General features: G+C 41.8%; 1 protein-coding gene across 1 annotated transcript in view; it reads left to right on the plus strand.

The window, feature by feature from the left end:
- The first annotated feature begins 43 nt into the window (after positions 1–43).
- Positions 44–21,527, plus strand: part of LOC311103946 (serine/threonine-protein kinase LMTK2-like) — a 59,257-nt gene continuing 37,773 nt past the window's right edge. The window contains exons 1-3 of the mRNA XM_084145582.1: positions 44–534; positions 18,792–18,925; positions 19,622–19,775. Of these exons, the coding sequence (XP_084001708.1) occupies positions 432–534; positions 18,792–18,925; positions 19,622–19,775 (391 nt within the window). The 5' untranslated portion in view covers positions 44–431. The remainder of the gene's footprint in view (positions 535–18,791; positions 18,926–19,621; positions 19,776–21,527) is intronic.

Genomic DNA, 21,527 nt, shown 5'->3' on the forward strand with positions numbered 1-21,527 from the left:
GCTATTGTATATGTAAATCTATCGTGTCAATATACACGCCCCCATGCTATGACGTTGTAGGAACATGGCGCCTCGGAGAAGAGGTGGTGCCTGACAGTTTGGACTATTGATAAAATATTACGTTTGAATAAATGTAGAGCATTGCCGTTGAAGCGTATTTATCTAAACATGATTGTTCAAGAAAGGTAATAGACCTTTTCTATTTTTCATGGATAATGAAACGGCATTGTTTGAGGCATTGATAGCTCACGTTAGCTTGTCGTTGCTATCGACGCTAGCTAGACCTGAGAGCATTTTTATTTAGCCTGTAGATATAGCTATATATTTAACTTATTATCAATGAATTAAAATTTGTGTTTGGTTTATTAGTATTTAGTTGTAATTTTGGACGACGATTCTCATTAGCTAGTTAGCTAGCTAAGCTAAAAAGGATGGGGAACCGTCATGGATTTGTGTTGTTGCTGGCGACTGGAATTCTTCTGTCGGCATTATTTCTGGCCGAAGGTGCTCCGCTTCCGTATTCTGACACAACAGGTAAGATTACTTTAAATATCTCTTGTTTACCATGTCACTGAATGAACTGTTACCACCAGTTATTTCCAATTAGTTTCAGGCCAATGCCATTATGCTAGCAAGTTAGTTAGCAAGAGGAATAGCGTAACAACGAGCTAGCTAACTAGTAAGCCATTTCAGCTAGTTGGCTAGCCCGGCTATATCAGGCTACAACAGGCTCAACAAGCCAGGGCCAGCAAGAAAGGCAGCTATTTACATAACTAGCTAGTTAGCTTGCCAATGCTAACTAACATACAACATAGCCCAACAGCTGAGGGAAGAGCCACACGAAGGGGGTATTTTGTTGCTTGTTATAGATTTGAGACGCATTGAACTAACGTTAGTATGTCAATGCAATGTAGATGGGCTATTTAATCTGACTTGGTAGATTTGAAGAGTAGTACACTCAGCACTGACCATACACCTGGCCAGTCCATTTACAACAACAGTTAGTTTTATCCAGTGCAGTTGTGCGTTGTAGTAGTATCAGTTCTTAACGCTATTTGCCTTAAACAGTTCACTCCTTGCTTTGATAATTTGACAAAAGTAACACTTGTTCTGATGAAGTGATTCACGTAATGTCAATGTGTGTTGACAACCATAACATCTGAAGTTTTCCTGGAACACCATTTAAAGTTGTTATGTCTGATGAACCAAACTAGCCTAATCAAAGAAATACAGTGCATTCGGAAAGTATTCAGACCCCTTGACTTTTTCCATATTTTGTTACATTACAGCCTTATTCTAAAATGGATTAAATAAATGTTTTCCCCATCAATCTACACACAATACCCCATAATGACAAAGCGAAAACAGGTTTTTAGAAATTGTTGCACATTTATTACAAATAAAAAACAAATACCTTATTTACATAAGTATTCAGAGACTTTGCTATGAGACTCGAAATTGAACTCGGATGCATCCGGTTTCCATCCTTGAGATGTTTCTACAACTTGATTGGAGTCATGACCTCAGACTGGGGCGAAGGTTCACCTTCCAACAGGACAACGACCCTAAGCACACAGCCAAGACAATGCAGGAGTGGCTTCGGGACAAGTCTCTGAATGTCCTTGAGTGGCCCAGCCAGAGCCCGGACTTGAACCCGATCAAACATCTCTGGAGAGACCTGAAAAAAGCTGTGCAGCAATGCTCCCCATCCAACCTGACAGAGCTTGAGAACATCTGCAGCGAAGAATGGGAGAAACTCCCCAAATACAGGCGTGCCAAGCTTGTAGCATCATACCCAAGAAGACTCAATGCCAAAGGTGTTTCAACAAAGTACTGAGTATGTAAATGTGATATTTCTGTTTTTTTATTTTTAATACATTTGCAAAAAATTCTAAAAACCTGTTTTTGCTTTGTCATTATGGGGTACTGTGTAGATTGTTTAGGGAAAAATACAATTTAATCAATTTTAGAATAAGGCTGTAACGTAACAAAATGTGGAAAAAGTCAAGGGGTCTGAATACTTTCCGAATGCACTGTAAGGCTGGGGTCATTGTTTTGGGACATATTGACTGATGAACATCAGTGTCATTACCAGTGTTTGACTTGGGCAGGAGCTCACCGGAGCTGAGTACCAGCACCTCAAATGTTCTACTGCTTGAGCTCCTATTCCTCTTATAGAATATTAGCTCAAAAGTATGGTGGAGCTCTTGCACTTAAATGTAAACCCTCTACCCCCAGTGGACCCTGGGTCGTGTTCATTAGGGCACATGGTTGAAAAACGTACTTAGTTATTTCAGTCCAAGTCAAGCACTGGTCATTACCATCTGATACAGGCCTTTATCATTCACACACATACACTCCCAATAGCCTACACCCCAAACACAGGTTTCAGTAGGTGAGGCTTTGATAGGAATCACTATGTTCTCTATCTATCCACGTTTTCATTGACTAGGCCTAACTGAAAATAGAGTTTAATATTGATAGAGGTTTTGTTGTTTTGTTTAAAGCAGGGTATACGTTTAACCGATCACCAGGCAAGACTGTGTTGACCTAAGGCTTGGGAGTTCACCTGGCCTTTAGCCACCCAATATAGTAGTGTCTATTGTCATGGGTGAGCTCTGTGACAGGTGATTATTTGGCACAGGGAGTCTTTAATTGCTTTTATTGAGTAGGTTACATTGGCCATTGACGTGCCTCTTCTGCACAGTTTTCTGTAGGGATTTGCTTAGTAGCATGTTTTAACTGAACCCACAACTTCTGCTCTGTCGTGCAAGCGCCATTTAGACTGGATGCTTTGATTGGTTTGACTGTCCTTGACAATGGAAGAAAGCAATACTTTGAATAAATAGTAGGGCTGCACGATTAATGGAATTCAGATCACAATTGTGAAATTGACATGTTCAATATCCATATTGCAAGAGGATGTGATTTTTCTCCTTTCTTTGACACGCCATTATTACACCAACTAGACTACGATACCTCCTCCAATGAGATGCGCTAGACTCATTCACTCTTTACATGCACAGAGGATGCTGACCAATCACAAGCAGGCTTTCTCACTCTCTGCATGGCATGCATATTGGCCAATCACAAGTGTCCCCGCTTAGAGCACACAGTTAGATGCTGGTGAGGAGAGAAAGGGCTTTACCAAAGACGGTACAGTATGAGGTTTAGAAACTCTGTGACTTTATCTCAGCATGTGTGTCGGAAACATGAGTGCTGCTAGTGCTAACGAGAATGTCGATTTGGTGCCAAAGAAGGGCGCATCTTCAGTGGTATGGCAGTATTTCGGCTACAGGCAAACCGATGTCAACCAAATGCAAGTGTTGTGCAAAAAGTGCCTCAGAGTTGTGGCGACAACAAAGGCAACACGACACATTTATTAAATCATTTGAAGAATAGCCAACCCCTACTTTACGACGATTGCATGGTAACAAAAAGCGGCCGACAGCAGCAAAGCCCCTCAGTCACAACCAACCACCTACAGTGGTGTGAAAAAGTGTTTGCCCCCTTCCTGATTTCTTATTTGTTTGCATGTTTTTCACACTTAAATGTTTCAGATCAAACAAATTTAAATATTAGTCAAAGATAACACAAGTAAACACAAAATGCAGTTTTGAAATGAAGGTTGTTATTATTAAGGGAAAATAAATTCCAAACCCACATGGCCCTGTGTGAAAAAATTATTGCCCCCTACAACCTAATAACTGGTTGGGCCACCTTAGCAGCAGCAACAACTGCAATCAAGCGTTTGCGATAACTTGCAATGAGTCTTTTACAGCGCTGTGGAGGAATTTTGGCCCACTCATCTTTGCAGAATTGTTGTAATTCAGCCACATTGGAGGGTTTTCGAGCATGAACTGCCTTTTTAAGGTCATGCCACAGCATCTCAATAGGATTCAGGTCAGAACTTTCACTAGGCCATTCCAAAGTCTTCATTTTGTTTTTCTTCAGCCATTCAGAGGTGGACTTGCTGGTGTGTTTTGGATCATTGTCCTGCTGCAGAACTCAAGTTCGCTTCAGCTTGAGGTCACGAACAGATGGCTGGACATTCTCCTTCAGGATGTTTTGGTAGACAGCCGAATTCATGGTTCCATTTATCACAGCAAGTCTTACAGGTCCTTGAGCAGCAGAACAGGCCCAGACCATCACACTACCACCACCATATTTTACTGTTGGTATGATGTTCTTTTTCTGAAATGCGGTGTTACTTTTACGCCAGATGTAATGGGACACACACCTTCCAAAAAGTTCAACTTTTGTCTCGTCAGTCTACAGAGTATTTTCCCAAAGGTCTTGGGGATCATCAAGATGTTTTCTGGCAAAAATGAGACAAGCCTTAATGTTCTTTTTGCTCTGGAGTGGTTTTCATCTTGGAACTCTGCCATGCAGGCCATTTTTTGCCCAGTCTCTTTCTTATGGTAGAGTCATGAACACTGACCTTAACTGAGGTAAGTGAGGCCTGCAGCTCTTTGGATGTTGTTGTGGGGTCTTTTGTGACCTCTTGGATGAATTGTCGCTGCGCTCTTGGGGTAATTTTGGTCGGCCGTCCACTCCTGGGAAGGTTCACCACTGTTCCATGTTTTCGCCATTTGTGGATAATGGCTCTCACTGTGGTTCGCTGGAGTCCCAAAGCTTTAGAAATGGCTTTATAACCTTTTCCAGACTGATGGATCTCAATTACTTTCTTTCTCATTTGTTCATGCAGAGATCCAAAGAAATTCAGGATGTCTAGCTTTTGAGGATCTTTTGGTCTACTTCACTTTGTCAGGCAGGTCCTATTTAAGTGATTCTTTTATTGAGAACAGGTGTGGCAGTAATCAGGCCTGGGTGTGGCTAGAGGAATTGAACTCAGGTGTGACAAACCACAGTTGAGTTGTGTTATAACAGTGGGGGGGGGAAACACTTTTTCACACAGGGCCATGTAGGTTTGGATTTTGTTTTCCCTTAATAATAACAACCATTTCAAAACTGCATTTTGTGTTTACTTGTGTTATCTTTGACTAATATTTTAAATTTGTTTGATCTGAAACGTTTAAGTGTGACAAACATGCAAACAAATAACAAATCAGGAAGGGGGCAAACACTTTTTCACACCACTGTATGTTAAAAAGGCATTGATTGCTGATGTGTTTTCAAATGTAATGCCCTACGAAAAAACAACCACCGCAGACACACACAATTCAGAAGCTATCACCTATCACATAGCCAAAGACATGCTTCCTATTTACACAGTAAGCAAAGACGGCTTCAAGAAGAGTATAAACAAGCTGGACAGGAGATACAAAATTCCCACTCGCACATATTTCTCCCAAGTTGCCATCCCAACACTCTAACAAAATTAAGGGAGAAGTTGGAACATGTCGAGTTGAATGACTGTACCGGACTCCAATGATTTGGACACAGGCTGCACCTTGCAATCGGTAGGCTACGTGTTACATGTTTTTAAGGCACTTTGACTTATAATTTAAATTAGAATAATGATTCAACCTACTTATACATAATTACACAATCATACGCTTCCTATTCCATCTGTAGCATATGGCTGCCTGAATAAATCATCAACTTAGGTTGTTTAAGAACTCATAATGGTGAAATAGGAACTCATAATGTTATTCTTTAATAAATAAGTGCTGCGCTTATAGCGCACTACTTTGTTAATATGTACAGTACCAGTCAAACGGTTCATTCAATGGTTTTTCTTTATTTTTACTATTTTCTACATTGTAGAATAATAGTGAAGACATCAAAACTATTAAATAAAACATATGGAATCATGTTGTAACCAAAAAAGTGTTAAACAAATCAAAATATATTTTAGTTTCTTCAAATAGCCACCCGTTGCCTTGATGACAGCTTTGCACACTCTTGGCATTCTCTCAACCAGCTTCATGAGGAATGCTTTTCCAACAGTCTTGAAGGAGTTCCCACATATGCTGAGCACTTGTTGGCTGCTTTTCCTTCACTCTGCGGTCCAACTCATCCCAAACCATCTCAATTGGGTTGAGGTCGGGTGATTGAGGAGGCCAGGTCATCTGACGCAGCACTCCATCACTCTCCTTCTTGGTCAAATAGCCCTTACACAGCCTGGAGGTGTGTTTTGTGTCATTGTCCTGTTGAAAAACAAATGATAGTCCCACTAAGCGCAAACCAGATGGGATGGCGTATCGCTGCAAAATGCTGTGGGAGTCATGCTGGTTAAGTATGCCTTGAATTCTAAATAAATCACAGACAGTGTCACCAGCAAAGCACCCCCACACCATCACACCTCCTCCTCCATGCTTCATGGTGGAAACCACACATGCGGAGATCATCCGTTCACCTACTCTGCGTCTCATAAAGACACAGCGGTTGGAACCAAAAAGCCCTAATTTGGACTCCTCAGACCAAAGGACAGATTTTCACCGGTCTAATGTCCATTGCTCGTGTTTCTTGGCCCAAGCAAGTCTCTTCTTATTATTGGTGTCCTTTAGTAGTGGTTTATTTGCAGCAATTCGACCATGAAGGCCTGATTTCATGCAGTCTCCTCTGAACAGTTGATGTTGAGATGTGTCTGTTACTTGAACTCTGAAGCATTTATTTGGGGTGCAGTTAACTGTGAACTTCTCCTCTGCAGTAGAGGTAACTCTGGGTCTTCCTTTCCTGTGGCGGTCCTCATGAGAGCCAGTTTCATCATAGCGCTTGATGTTTTTTGCGACTGCACTTAAATAAACTTTTAAAGTTGTTGAAATTTTCCGTATTGACTGACCTTCATGTCTTAAAGTAATAATGGACTGTCATTTCTCTTTGCTTATTTGAGCTGTTCTTGCCATAATATGGACATGGTCTTTTACCAAATAGGGCTATCTTCTGTATACCACCCCTACCTTGTCATAAGACAACTGATTGTCTCAAACGCATTAAGAAGGAAAGAAATTCCACAAATTAACTTTTAAGAAGGCACACCTATTAATTGAAATGTGTTCCAGGTGACTACCTCATGAAGCTGGTTGAGAGAATGCCAAGAGTGTGCAAAGCTGTCATCAAGGCAAAGGGTGGCTACTTTGAAGAATCTCAAATATAATATATCTTCTGATTTGTTTAACACTTTTTTGGTTACTACATGATTCCATATGTGTTATTTCATAGTTCTGATGACTTCACTATTATTCTACAATGTAAAAAAGAGTACAAATAAAGAAAACACCTTGAGTGAGTAGGTATGTCAACTTTTGACTGGTACTGTAGGTGTAATGATCCTATATGATGTTGGTTTTGTATTCATTTAGCACCATATGTATTCATATGATCTCATTTAAGAGGTGATGTTCTCTACCCTGACACTTATTTTAACCATGCATGATGGAATTACCAAGTTTTCACCCAAGTGTTTGAAAAGTGCGATTCATAATTGCAATATCTGGCCAAAAAAATCACAATTAGATATCTTGTCTGAAGCGTGCAGCCCTAATAAATATGCTAAACTATTGACATTTGAACAACCATTAGGCCTAACAATGTAGTAACAAATCATTGTAATTATTGATCACTGTTCTGATGGCATATTGGTAATGTCCATTGTTGCGTTTGGTTGTAAAGAATTCACACAATTCACTTGGTGATGTAAGAATTCAACAGTGGAGTGATTGTGGTGTTGTACTTGTAGGCTATGTAGCAGCACAATATACATTAGCACTGCTTGTGCATTTATGACATAACCAAGTTAGAGTGGTATGGACGTGGTTAACAGCCATACAAAGGACAGTGGAAGAATGGCCTCACTGTTTTAGACCTTTCCTAGAGCACTGGACTAACTGCCAATGACTGGGCTATGAGTAGCCATATGGGAAAAGGTGAATGGTGTGTGCATTGCATTCTAGTGATGGCTATGTAGGCTAATATGTAACCTCACACATTCCATTCTTATCAGCACAGGTGAATCATTTACCTTGAGGTTGATGTTTTATTACAGTTCACACACACAACGTACAGTAAGATGTGGAGCAATATTGGCCGCAGCATTGGTTTTACTGATGATGGAGACAAGGAAACTGCTATGGTTTGCACAAAACAATTTAAGCAGCAGGGATCTTGATCCAGGAGGAGATTGAATGTCTCTGCTCTAACCAAGAATCTTGACATCTAGACACTTAACTTGCCAATTAGCAAACCAAATGCATAGCTGGAGCCCTGAGCTAGAGGTCAGAAATGGTCTCCCTGTAGGCCTAGTACTGTAGCCGTGCTGGCCATGGCCTTCCACCCCACTGAGCACAGATTCACTGCCCATAGATAACCTGGGGTGCTAGGGGGATGCTACATCTGCCTTTACCATTATCCTCTACTCCCCAATGTCTCTGGAGCTACGCCTGAGGCTTTAATCAGGCTTTGCTCAACTGCTAATAATAATAATAATAATAATAAGCCATTTAGCAGACGCTTTTATCCAAAGCGACTTACAGTCATACAATGTCACAGCCGTTTAAAATCGAGATATGCTTAAATTTCACTTCAGTTTACAACCAATTACATGGGGTGACCAGAGTAGGTTACATTTAAGAGCTACTGTTATGGTCCCTGCACAACACTGAACAGCTTAACAAAGCTACACGTTTAAAGTGGTGTATTAATTTGTTATAGGTTGACACAATAACAATATTTTCAGCTTGGCTGGCAGGTTGGTATGTGCTGTAGCCAACCATGTGATTGCAATCGTTGTCATGCCATAGCCTACATGTTACATTCATGTTTCTTTGGCATGATGCCATTGCCAATTAAATGTGCCAGAGCAGACTACCACACAAACACACAGCAAATGTTTTATTTAATGGGAATTGGCGAGGGCTGGGCATGTTTTGCACCAGTGAAATTGTACATAGTGATGCCCCACCTGCACTGAGTCATGCTTCCTTGTATCTAGTTGGGAGAGGATCACCCCACCAATCTCTCTGTGCAACACACCGGTCTCTCATTTATGGCCAATAGGACACAGGGCTGGGCGATATGGCCAAAATATCATATCACAATATATTTCAATTTTATGATTGTATTTGATGGTATTTTATTGTTTTTGAATAAGAAAAGTTCTAAATTTGCTTTATAGGTAGTGTGACCCTAGGGTGGCAACACATACATACCAGAGTGATTTCAATGGGACTTTCTCCATTCTTTCTGCTTTTCCTGCACTAATTTGCGATCATTTCCACACTGTCACGTAGGGCTGCATGATATAGGCAACACATCTAGGCCAAATTTGTAACCAAATATTGCAGTTGCGATTTTACTTAAGATTTAGATCAAAACATTTGGGTGAACTGTTGGAAATCTGATTATTCTAATTCTATAGTTAGAATATAATAGTGGGCACTTTGAATAAAGCATTGTTTGACATGACAATAAATGAAAAAGCCAGGAAGGAGTTATTGTGACAGGGTAGGAACCAAAGTGTTGGTCTGTTTCCTAAGGGACCCTATAACCTTTGGCTACATGTAGCTAACATATTCATGCATCGCCTATTCCTCTTTGAGTTAGGCCTACACCATCACTGATATCATGCTGTATTAGCTAACTATGTTTGCTCTGACTCAGTACATTTATTAGCTAGCTAGCAGCTAACTAACGATTAGCATTAGCGGCCACAACTTGCTAAGAAAAGACAAACTAGCTGTTTGCAGACAAAAACACAAACTAATAGTGTAATTGTATAACACTTGTGGATTTATATTAAGAAGCAAAGTGGAAACAGTATTGTTGTCATCAACATCTTGTTGCATGTTCTGCATTCACCATGCAAGTGGTCTCATGGTGGAGCAACAAGAACTGCGCTCCTTGATTGACGGGGCGGGGCTAGGTCTGTGTAGAGAGAGAGAGATGGGGAGCGGAGAGAGACGACTCAAGTAGCGGAGTGAACTATAAAAATGGACGTTACACACGGCAGAGTAGTGTATCACATTTAACAAACCAAACATTGTAACACTGTTATAGAATGTAAAGTAAAACCCCAAACCGGTCCGTGCAGCAATACCGGTATATAGTAAAATACGGTAGACCGCCCAGCCCTAATAGGACGTAAGTCGCTCTGGATAAGAGCGTCTGCTAAATGACTAAAATGTAAATGTATGGCAACAGGTGTCAAAGTCTTGGTCTCACTAGTCTTTTGTAATTATTTATTTAGGCATAGCCTATCCATATTGTCTATGCAGTACAAATAGGACGCATAAGGGCAAATTAGATAGAGATTGAGTCTAAAACATGAATGTGCATAATGTATGGTCCTATTTACAGTCTTGATGTTATAATGGAGGTTATTATAAGCATGTGGTGCCCTCCTTCCAAACAAACGATCATACTTGTACCATGATGATATCAGCACAGGGGAGCAGGGGAGCTGTCATCAAGGGAGATTTCATTTGTTGTGAAGCAAATCTGGTCTAAATGGGAAAAGGCCTAGGTTAACATCATGCATGCTCTGGTGGTCACACTAACCTGAGTAAGTGGTTTGATGCTTTGGCCTGTCGTGCAGTACGTCACATGACGATAGTTGGGTTGGGCAACTGCCCCGTAGACCCTTTGCGATGTAGGCCTAAAGCAGACATAACCATCCTCCTCTTTAGTGCAGGATCCCAAATCATGTTGCGTTATCAGCTGTAGGGACTGAGTGCGTGGGAGAGATATACCCCCTGTGAAAATGGGTCAGCTCCTCTGCGTGATCAAAGATCACTGAAATATGCAGGGAACCAAAATAAGATCTGGCAGCTCCCTGCGTACGGGACTACGGGCCCTGCTGAGAACCAGTTTAATTTGGTGGTGCTGCCAAGTCATAATATAAACCCATGCCTCTAAGGTTAACGGAGGGAGAGTTGATCCCTATGCTGCTGCCAGTGTAGTGCTGCCCGGGCTCGCTCTCTGCTCCGCAGTCCTCACACGCGTACAGCAGGCCAGGGAGACATGCGCTGCCTGGAACCCCCTAAAGCGTGCGTGTTTGGTGGGTGGTTGCACTGACTGCACCCTGGCTGTAGTTCGCGGGTGAAACCGTGACACACCACACCAAACATGCTCGGCATAAGATTTTGCGATTGTGGATTAGACATGGGGAAATACATTTTATGGGTTAATAGTAAACAAGCCGTACTTGGACTTCCAATAACGTAATCACACTTTGAACCTTGAGTCAAGGTGTAGGCCCCTGACTGATTTGGATAGCCTGTAAACCAGGAAGGAGAAAATAGTTAGTGAAAAAGTCCTTGACACATTAAACAACAAATGTTTTTGTTCTGTTTTATCATTAACCAAAGTGGTGTTTTAAAGGGGAAAATACTGTGCATTCAGAAAGTATTCAGACCCCTTGACTTTTTCCACATTTTGTTACGTTACAGCCTTATTCTAAAATGGATTCAATTGTTTTCCCCCTCATCAATCTACACACAATACCCCACAATAACAAAGCAAAAACAGGTTTTTAGAAATGTTTGCAAATGTATAAACAACTAACCTGAAATATGACATTTACATAAGTATTCAGACCCTTTACTCAGTACTTGTTTGAAGCACCTTTGGCAGCGATTACGGACTCAATTCTTCTTGTGTATGACGCTACAAGCTTCGCACACCTGTATTTGGGGATTTCTCCCATTCTTCGCTGCAGATCCTCTCAAGCTCTGTCAGGTTGGATGGGGAGCGTCGCTGCACAGCTATTTGAAGGTCTCTCAAAAGATGTTTGATCGGGTTCATGTACGGGCTCTGGCTGGGCCACTCAAGGACATTCAGAGACTTGTCCTGAAGCCACTCCTGCGTTGTGTTGGCTGTGTGCTTAGTGTCGTTGTCCTGTTGGATGGTGAACCTTGCCCCAGTCTGAGGTCCTGAGTGCTCTGGAGCAGGTTTTCATCAAGGATCTCTCTGTACTTTGCTCTGTTAATCTTTCCCTCGATCCTGACTCCCAGTCCCTGCCGCTGAAAAACATCCCCGCAGCATGATGCTGCCACCACCATGCTTCACCGTAGGGCTGGTACCAGGTTTCTTCCAGACGTGACGCTTGGCATTCAGGCCTAGGAGTTCAATCTTGTTTCTCATGGTCTGAGAGTCCAATAGGTGCCTTTTGGCAAACTCCAAGTGGGCTGTCATGTGCCTTCTGTCTGGCCACTCTACCATAAAGGCCTAATTTGGTGGAGTGCTGCAGAGATGGTTGTCCTTCTGGAAGGTTCTCCCATCTCTACAGAGGAACTCTGGAGCTCTGTCAGAGTGACCATCAGGTTCTTGGTCACCTCCCTGACCAAGGCCCTTCTCCCCCGATTGCTCAGTTTGACCGGGCAGCCAGCTCTAGGAAGAGTCTTGGTGGTTCCAAACTTCTTCCATTTAAGAATGATGGAGGCCACTGTGTTCTTGGGGACCTTCAATGCTGCATAATGTTTTGGTACCCTTCCCCAGATCTGTGCCTCGACACAATCCTGTCTCGGAGCTCTATGGACAATTCCTTTGACCTCATGTCTTGGTTTTTGCTCTGACATGCACTGTCAACTGTGGGACCTTTATATAGACAGGTGTGTGCCTTTCCAAATCATGTCCAATCAATTGAATTTACCACAGGTGGACTTCAATCAAGTTGCAGAAACATCTCAAAGATGATCAATGGAAAACAGGATGCACCTGAGCTCAATTTCGAGTCTCATAGCAAAGGGTCTGAATACTTATGTAAATAAGGTATTTCTGTTTTTTTATTTGTAATACATTTTCTAAAATTTCTAAACCTGTTTTTGCTTCGTCATTATGGGGTATCGTGTTTTGATTGAGGAATTGGTTTTATTGATTCCATTTTAGAATAAGGCTGTAATGTAACAAAATGTGGAAAAAGTGAAGGGGTCTGAATACTTTCCGAATGCACATACTTTTCAACTGCTAGTCAGCACCTCTTGTGAAACGGCAACATTTAGTCAAGCCTAGAAAACGGACTATGGTTACTGTCAGAGAAACTTGACATTCTTGAGTGAGGAAAACATCAGGCAGGCAGCCAAATGCTGGTGTTTTCAAAGTCAAAGGCCTAAGACTCAAATTAAATAGCAACAAACACTCTAAAAGCTAGATCAACCAACAAAGCTGAACTTTCTCTAGTAACTCTGATTTGCGCAAGCAAAGTATAGCCTGGTCCCAGATCTGTTTGTGCTATCATATCAAAACCTTCACTCATTGTCATTCCACTGGAGTTCACATTATTGCGCAAACAGATCTGGGACCAGCTAAGAAAAGGTCAGAATCGCCTTTTACAGATTCCCCAGGACAAACCACTCTTCTACAGCACCCCTCTTCTCCAGGCCTGGCATCTAGACTACACCTGTTCACCTCACCTCACTAGCCTACAGACTGTATTTGTCAGGTGGGGAAAACACTTGTGTTGTTGACCTATACTCAGGATGTATGTAGCGCTAGAGCAACATCACTAGGGCCACTGTTTGGATGGCAGGCCCCTGAATCTTTTATTCACCCCTCATAAATGTTTCACTGCACACTCGTGGCTGTCTTTCTCTCTGTGGATTATATAATACACTAAGACATATTAAATTGTTTAGTGCAGTGTGGAAAATCACTGTCACTGACCGACAGTGGTGTTCTTCTGTAAGCTATTTTGTATGTAGCTACGACTCAACTCCGGTGGGACCGCTGGGGTTGGGACCGGAGTGTAGCCTCTTGTTTCTGTGACCTATAAAGTTGAGGAGAGATTAGATAAGAAGGGGCTGTGATAGTTGATAGGCCTGTGTGCAGTCGTGCACTGCTAGAGCTACTAGCTTCCTGTGCCTGGCTCATGCCATGCTAGATCTGAGAGGAAATTATCAATAGACACTGCCCAGGAGGTCTATGACTAGGTGGTGTCAGTGGTCTGTGGCTCACTCGATGTCCTTGTCACTTGCAAGGAAAGGAAACAAGGAAAGGAAGCCACTCAAGACAGCATGTGTAGACGGATTGGTACCTGACCCCTGCCGCTGCCTCTTTCATTCACCAACACAGTGGTTCTCCACCTGGGGTGCCGGCACAACACAACAAGCTGAATCCGAAGCTTAAACCAATCTATTGTCGATGGCTTTGTAACTGAGATGCCTTTGCCTTTCATGTCCTTTCATTTGCAAAGGAAAGTTTGGTAAACAAGATTGCACATGTACTAGAAGTGAAGTTATGTCATTTATATTAGCAAAGTATACTAAACAAAAATATAAACACAACATGCAACAATGTAAAATATTTTACTGAGTTACAGTTCATATAAGGAAATCAGTCAATTGAAATAAATTCATTAGGCCCTAATCTATGGATTTCACATGACTGGGAATACAGATATGCATATGTTGGTCAAAGATACCTTAAAAAAGAAAGTAGGGTTGTGGATCAGAAAACCAGTCAGTATCTGGTGTGACCACCATTTGCCTCATGCAGCGCAACATCTCCTTCGCATAGAGTTGATTAGGCTGTTGATTGTGGCCTTTGGAATGTTGTCCCACTCCTCTTCAATGGCTGTGAAGTTGCTGGATATTGGCCGGAACTGGAACACGGTTCTTTGCTCTTATTTCAGCTCATTAAACATGGGACCAACTCTTTTACATGTCGCATTTATATTTTTGTTGATTATAAACGCTCCAAAACGCCAAATAAGCTTACGCAGTCGCTTCAGAGCGGAAGGACACAGTAAACAAACAACATTGGTTGATTTGCGTAGAACTCACGCCCCAGTGTTTGCATGTTTCTGTTTTGCCTGTGGTTTAGGCAACTTGCATTGATACAAGGTGCCCTTAACACATGCCTGTAGGCCTACTGGGCAATTACACGGTAACTGAATTATGCTTTGACTCAGATTTTTCACTTTAAAATGTATCTCAAACAAAAACCATTTGATTTCAAAGTTTAACAAACCATACATCTCTATGCACAAGGACTACTTTGAACAATTGACACAGAAAATTTCACAAAAATACTGCAAGAACTGTGCAGATGCAAAGTTTGGTAACAGAATTACGTTAAATGTCCATCAGTTTTTTTTTATCCGACCACGTTTTCCAAAAACTCTGTTAAATATCTGCTCCGAATTAAGATTCAAAGATGTCTGCAGAAAGAATGGGGTATCAGCTATATAATAATAATAATAATAATAATAATAATAATAATAATAATAATAATAATAATATGCCATTTAGCAGACGCTTTTATCCAAAGCGACTTACAGCTATGACATCACACCTTGAGTTTGAAAATGTGTATATTGGTTATTGAAGAAGTAGATTTCCATCTGGTAGGAATTACATCATGGGTCCCTGATCTGTATTATACAGAAATGCATAAATATGGATATATCATTCTCTTCATGGTTGATGTCTCTTCTGTCTCCCGAGTGGCGCAGTGGTCTAAGGCACTGCATCGCAGTGCTAGCTGTGCCATTAGAGATCCTGGTTCGAATCCAGGCTCTGTCGTAGCCCATGGGGCGGCGCACAATTGGCCCAGCGTCGTCCAGGGTAGGGGAGGGAATGGCCGGCAGGGAGGAAGCTCAGTTGGTAGAGCATGGCGTTTGCAACGCCAGGGTTGTGGGTTCAATTCCCACGGGGGGCCAGTATGAAAAAAAAAGAATGTATGCACTCACTAACTGTAAGTCGCTCTGGATAAGAGCGTCTGCTAAATGACTTAAATGTAAATGTATCCTGAATAGGTACACAAAGGTAGAAATATGTATTTGGGTATTATTCTTCACACTGGCTATTATTGTAATGAGCTCCTCCCCCAAACAAGACCACATTTGGTTGGTCCACACCAGACCAAATCTGAAACAATCATAGACATCTGTTTCATAAGTTTGGACAGCACAGTACAGCACAGTAGAGCTCAGTAGATTTCAGTACAGTAAAGTAGATATGTATAGTACAATACAGTACATTATACTGTACTCTATTCCTAGTGTGCTTTACTGTACAGTACTGTACTGTTCTCAACTGTACTGTTCTCTACTGTGCTGTCCAAAATGTTGAAACATCGACATCTATGATTGCTTCAGATTTGGTCCGGCCAGGGTGGACTGACCAAATTTCAACTACTTTTCAAAGTCCATGGACGGTCGGTGCTCAGTGGGTGAGGATGCTTGTTACAGGAAATGGAAACGGCGTAGGTGGTAGATGTCAGTAAGAGCCGGGAGAGGTGACATTAACTGGGGAGAGAGACGAGGGAGTGTGAGAGGTGGGGTTGTACAGACTGTTTTCAGTCTTGCTTTAAACACCAGACGACAGAAAGAGGGAAACAATGTACTTATGAGCTGAACATAACAGTATGCCAGTGTAAGGGAGGACAGTAGCAGGTGACCCAACTGTGGTTTGTGACTACTATGATTTCCCTTTGTAGCCAATTGAATTGCAGTAATTCCATTACTGATATTTTGGTAATTCCATTACCGATTTGGTACCAGAATTAGGAATTATTAAACAAACTTGATATCAGTAAAACACTAATTGATAGGTCTACTTTTACTTGTTATTTCTGTGAACTTTCATTATCCTCCCTCCTCAAGAGAGAGAGATTAAAAAATATCAGAACGATATGTGGGCTTTTGTAACAAAGGCACAAGGCAATTCTTTTAAACTTACAGAAGGAAACTAATTTGTCCAAAACTAAATATGTCTTAATATTATTTGGCAGGGGTCTTTAATTCACCATTTATTGTGTTTTGATGTATTTCTAATACCTTTTTAAGACTTTTTCTGGTAGATTTAGTCTAAGACTCATTTTCTATTTGTTCGACCAGAAATCAAAGCCTTTGCTAATTCCTAATTCTCCAATGAACTTCACATTTTGGTGCTCATGGGTCCTAACATGGAAATGCTCTTCTACTACACTCTCTGCCAACATAAGCCGTTCAGTAGATGTGGGTTAGGCCTACCTTGGAAATCACTTATTGGCTAGTCTTATTTAATTGGAATTCTTCTGAAAAGGCTACTGTTTGTGCAGATAGATGGAGGTGGTATATATTGGTTTCCACAGAGACTGGCTGCTGCTAGTGCGAGTAGCCTATAGCTAAGCCTACTGTACCATCAGTTGCAGCACGGTGAAGCGAACCCAAAATTATGGCTGACACATTGAATCATATCTAATGCTCCCCAGGACGCTGCACTGATGAGGCTGACTGGCCTGATTGAGTGCTCTGTGTACGGCAGCACCAGTTGTTTGACCACAGTGATGCTACTAGGGTTTCTGTTGGCGCGCTCTCCCACGCTATTTCCTCTAAGGCTTATTAAAGCTCTAGGGCTCACTTCATTTAAAAGAGTAGTGTGTAGTTAAACACAGAACCAAGACAATCCTAGCTAAACTGAGTGCATAGGCTATCCATGGTCCAACGTGTTCCCTTCCTCATCTATACAGAACACAAATATAAACGCAACATGCAACAATTTCTAACATTTTACTGAGTTAGTTCAAATAAGTAAATCAGTCAATTGAAATAAATTAAAGAGGCCCTAATCAATGAATTTCACATGCACATTTTTAAAGTGGCCTTTTATTGTCCCCAGCACAACGTGCACATGTGTAATGATCATGCTGTTTAATCAGCTTCTTGATATGCCACACCAGTCAGGTGGATGGATTATCTTGGCAAAGGAGAAATCCTCACTATCAGGAATGTAAACAAATTTGTGCACCAAATTTGAGAGAAGTAAGCTTATTGTGCATATGGACAATTTCTGGGATTTGTTTTATTTCAGCTCATGAAACATGGGACCAACACTTTACATGCTGCGTTTTAGATTTTTGTTCAGTGTAATTTCCTTCATCTACTGATGTAAAATGATTTGACAGGTGAAGGGGAAAGAACCCAACAGTAGGCATCCTTCATATTGCTTTCACCTGTCCTGTCTATAGACACCTATATCATCATGGCAGATGACAGGTAGGCGATGAGGAGATGATGAAGCCACTTCAGGCTATTTATATACAGTGAGAAAGGAGGATCTGACACAGGGCTGGGGCAGCAGTCAGTCAGACAGAGGGTAGCCTATGTTCCACACAGAATCATCAGATTACTGGTATAGGATCATTAGCTTATATCCTGTATCATGCTGGTGTGGTACTGGTTACTGAGATTGTAAACACTTATCCATGTTATATGATCATCTACACAGACCTGCACTGAATTTGGGTATTTTTATTTTTATTTTTTATTTCACCTTTATTTAACCAGGTAAACCAGTTGAGAACAAGTTCAGGCCTAGATGATGTGCAGCAGAGTGGTTTGTTGTGTAAACATGTGTTTTGGGAGGAGGAGGATGGTGGTGATGGGGTCAGTCAGTACATCCACTGTTGATAGGGCTGTGGTGAGGGGGTGGAGAGAGGATCCTGTCAGCACACTTGACATCTGAACTGCTGGCCCAGCATCTTCTGTTCTATGTGGACCCTGTCAGCCAGTTGATGTACTAATGGGAGGGGAGGGGGGTTTGAGATGACAATGAAATGATAAAAAATAAATTGACCTCATGCCTCAGCTTGTTCTTGCCTCTGAGTTGTTGTAGAACGTGACACCGGAAACAGGATATGATCATCATAAGGAAACACCTAGGCCTATATGAATACTAGTCATGACAATTGAATGTACATTTAGCTTTATTTGTGGAAATGTCTATTACTGGCGAGGAACATTAGCCAATTAAATAGAGGCACATCTGTTCTTGCAGCTCTGCATAACACCCTTTCACTGTCCCAGTGTCATGTAGCATACTTGTTCTTGATACAGCTTGACATTTGAGCTCTTCAGCAGAACGCTGTATGGTGGAACTAATATTCTTTGTCCTCCTGTCTGTTTTCAGGGGAGACTGCAGGGGGCCAGGCGTCTGTCTCTCTACACCTCTCTGTGGTTGTGTCGCTGACTGCCCTGGTGGCCTTGGTGGCCCTGCTGGTGAACTGTGTGACCTGCTGTAAGGAGCAGGAGGTCAATTTCAAGGTGAGAGACTCGCAGGCACCTGACAACAACAACACGTATTAGGCTTAAGTCACTGTCGGGACATTCTGTGCGTATCTAATTTGCTCCAAAGGGAAGCTAAATAAAGTAATGGTATCATTTGGTGACATACATTACACAGACCTGTCTTGCAGTACTCTGTAGGTCGTTGAATGACCCATGATTTTAGAACCCTTGCTTTGAGATATTGGCTATGATTAATGTAATGAGTTAAAGGGATAGTTCACCCAAATTAAAAAATGACATTGGTTTCCTAAGCAGTCTATGGACAAAGTATGACAGCAATCAATGCTTTGGTTTAGTTTCCCTGGCACTGTTTCCAAATGCTAACGTTTTAGCATTTGTGGCACAAATCCAAATCCCATTCAAGTCATGGGACCGATATTAGTGTTTTTCTTGCGTCATGTCCAAATAATCCGAAAGTATCTAAAATTGATTTTGAAGTCACTTGATGATTTCAACATGATGTGCAAAAAATGCTAATATGATAATTCTGTTTTGGTCAAGTTCAAGGACCCGGATGTATTGTTGCCATATTAACTTCCCATTAAACATGTTAACTTGACTCATCTCTCTCTGCCTCACCCATATGTAACACACATACAAGTATAAGGTACGCTGGTGTCTGAAGTGGGATCCCTGTGTATGGTGAACACCGTTGTACCATTGTTTTTCCAGGAGTTTGAGGACAATTTTGAGGATGAGATTGACTTCACCCCTCCAGCTGAAGACACCCCCTCTATGCAGTCCCCTGCTGAGGTGTACACCCTGGCAGTGCCCCCCGTGGCCCTGCCCGGACCCCCCCACCTGGAGACACCCCCCCGCATCTCAGGTCAGGGTCAGGGGTCAGACGCCCACCTACTTTCCTTAGATGCATAGTCCTGCCAGCACACTACACATAGGGCCTAGATTTTTATCCTGACCCTTTGCCTTAACTTGGCACAAAATAGACTGAAACAGTGAGCGATAACCTGGAAACGCACAGAAGAAATGCACATCTTTCATTTCCTGTTGCGAAACAGTTTCAAATGTTTTCTGTTGCGTGCCTGAATTAATGTGACCCAGCTCTGTTACTGTATCAGTCAGGTGGAGTTTACCGTCATCATACCCTTTGGACTTGCTCCTCTCTGCTTTTTGCAGGTTGATGTTGATTGGGATGAGTCTTGTCCTGGAGGCAGAGTTAAGCAGTTTCCTCTACTGTAGATGGACCAGCCGCAAAGTCAAAATTGGCTATATCTTGAAATCATGAACACAAAAATGTGCTTATTTATCTTAATTTAAGGTTAGGCATAAGGTTAGCAGTGTGGTTAAGGTTAGGTTTAATCACATTTCATGACTTTGTAGCTGTGCCAGCTAGTGACCACTCTGCAGAGCTGCCTCCAGTACATGAGTCATCCCAGTAAATGCCAACCTGCCTGCTTTTTATACTTTATTTGGGGCACTGTCATGCGCTGCCTAGGGACAACAACACATCTGATGATCTAGCAGCCTATAGCCCTGGGTTTACTACTCTCTACTCACATGACCAAGACCTCTGGTTCTACTGTAGCATTATATCAGCCCTGCTGCCAGTCAGTGACTTTATAGTCTGGAAACATTGTCACAGGCTCCTTTTGAAGTAGACATAAAAACGAAACATTTATGGCCTCCAGACGTTCAGTATTTGTCATTCTCTTAGTTGGAGTGTTTTCTCTGCTTCCCGTATGCAGTGTGATAGCTGTTGAGCTGTTCCAGTCAGTCATTGCATAACAGGGCTGTGCTATATTCTCAGTAGCTCCCCCTTGGGGTGTGGACAGGTGCTAGTCTCCAAACGCTCCCGGATGCTGTTGTATCAGGCACAAACAATGTTGTGAGAGCAAATAATTCGCTTTTGGTTCATTGAATAGGGGCGTGGCTTATGTCTTTGTGCTTTTTATGGATTTCTGACTTAATTTGATGGCTAGATGTGATCACTCATTTAAAGGAGTGCCAGGCTGATTATCATAGGGGCCCTTTGAAAAAGAAAACGTTCAGCCCACTAAGATCAAGATTCACAACTGATGCCCTGTGTAGCACAGTTGGTAGAGCATGGCGCTTGCAACGCCAGGGTTGTGGGTTCGTTTCCCACGGGGGGCCAGTATGAAAATGTATGCATTCACTAACTGTAAGTCGCTCTGGATAAGAGCGTCTGCTAAATTACTAAAATGTAAAAAAAAATATGCAAAAACATGACTGCATTATCGCACAAAGGCTGTTTCTGTCTGGGGAGTAGGTAGAATCCTTGTAATTTGATCATGTACTGTTGTAAAGGATTTACTCAAATGGTTAGCCAGATTATTTTAGTCTACATGTGCTCTAAGAGTACCCCCACTGATTCATATAAAAACAGGATAGGGCCAATTCTGTCTGAGGCGCATATAGGCCTAGAGTTTATATTCCACTTCCTGGTCCGTAATACGTTCAGTGCTCTAAATTAATATGTTTCATTGGCAGCAGTGGTGCTCTCAATTTAAAAAAAGTTAGGAGCACCACATTACATTTAGGAGCACCAGAAAATATGATTTTTTTTATTGATTGAGAGACAGCATATATTGGGCCTATTATG

Source organism: Coregonus lavaretus (genome assembly GCF_964263955.1).
Source record: "Coregonus lavaretus genome assembly, chromosome: 28".
Taxonomy (NCBI): Eukaryota; Metazoa; Chordata; class Actinopteri; order Salmoniformes; family Salmonidae; genus Coregonus; species Coregonus lavaretus.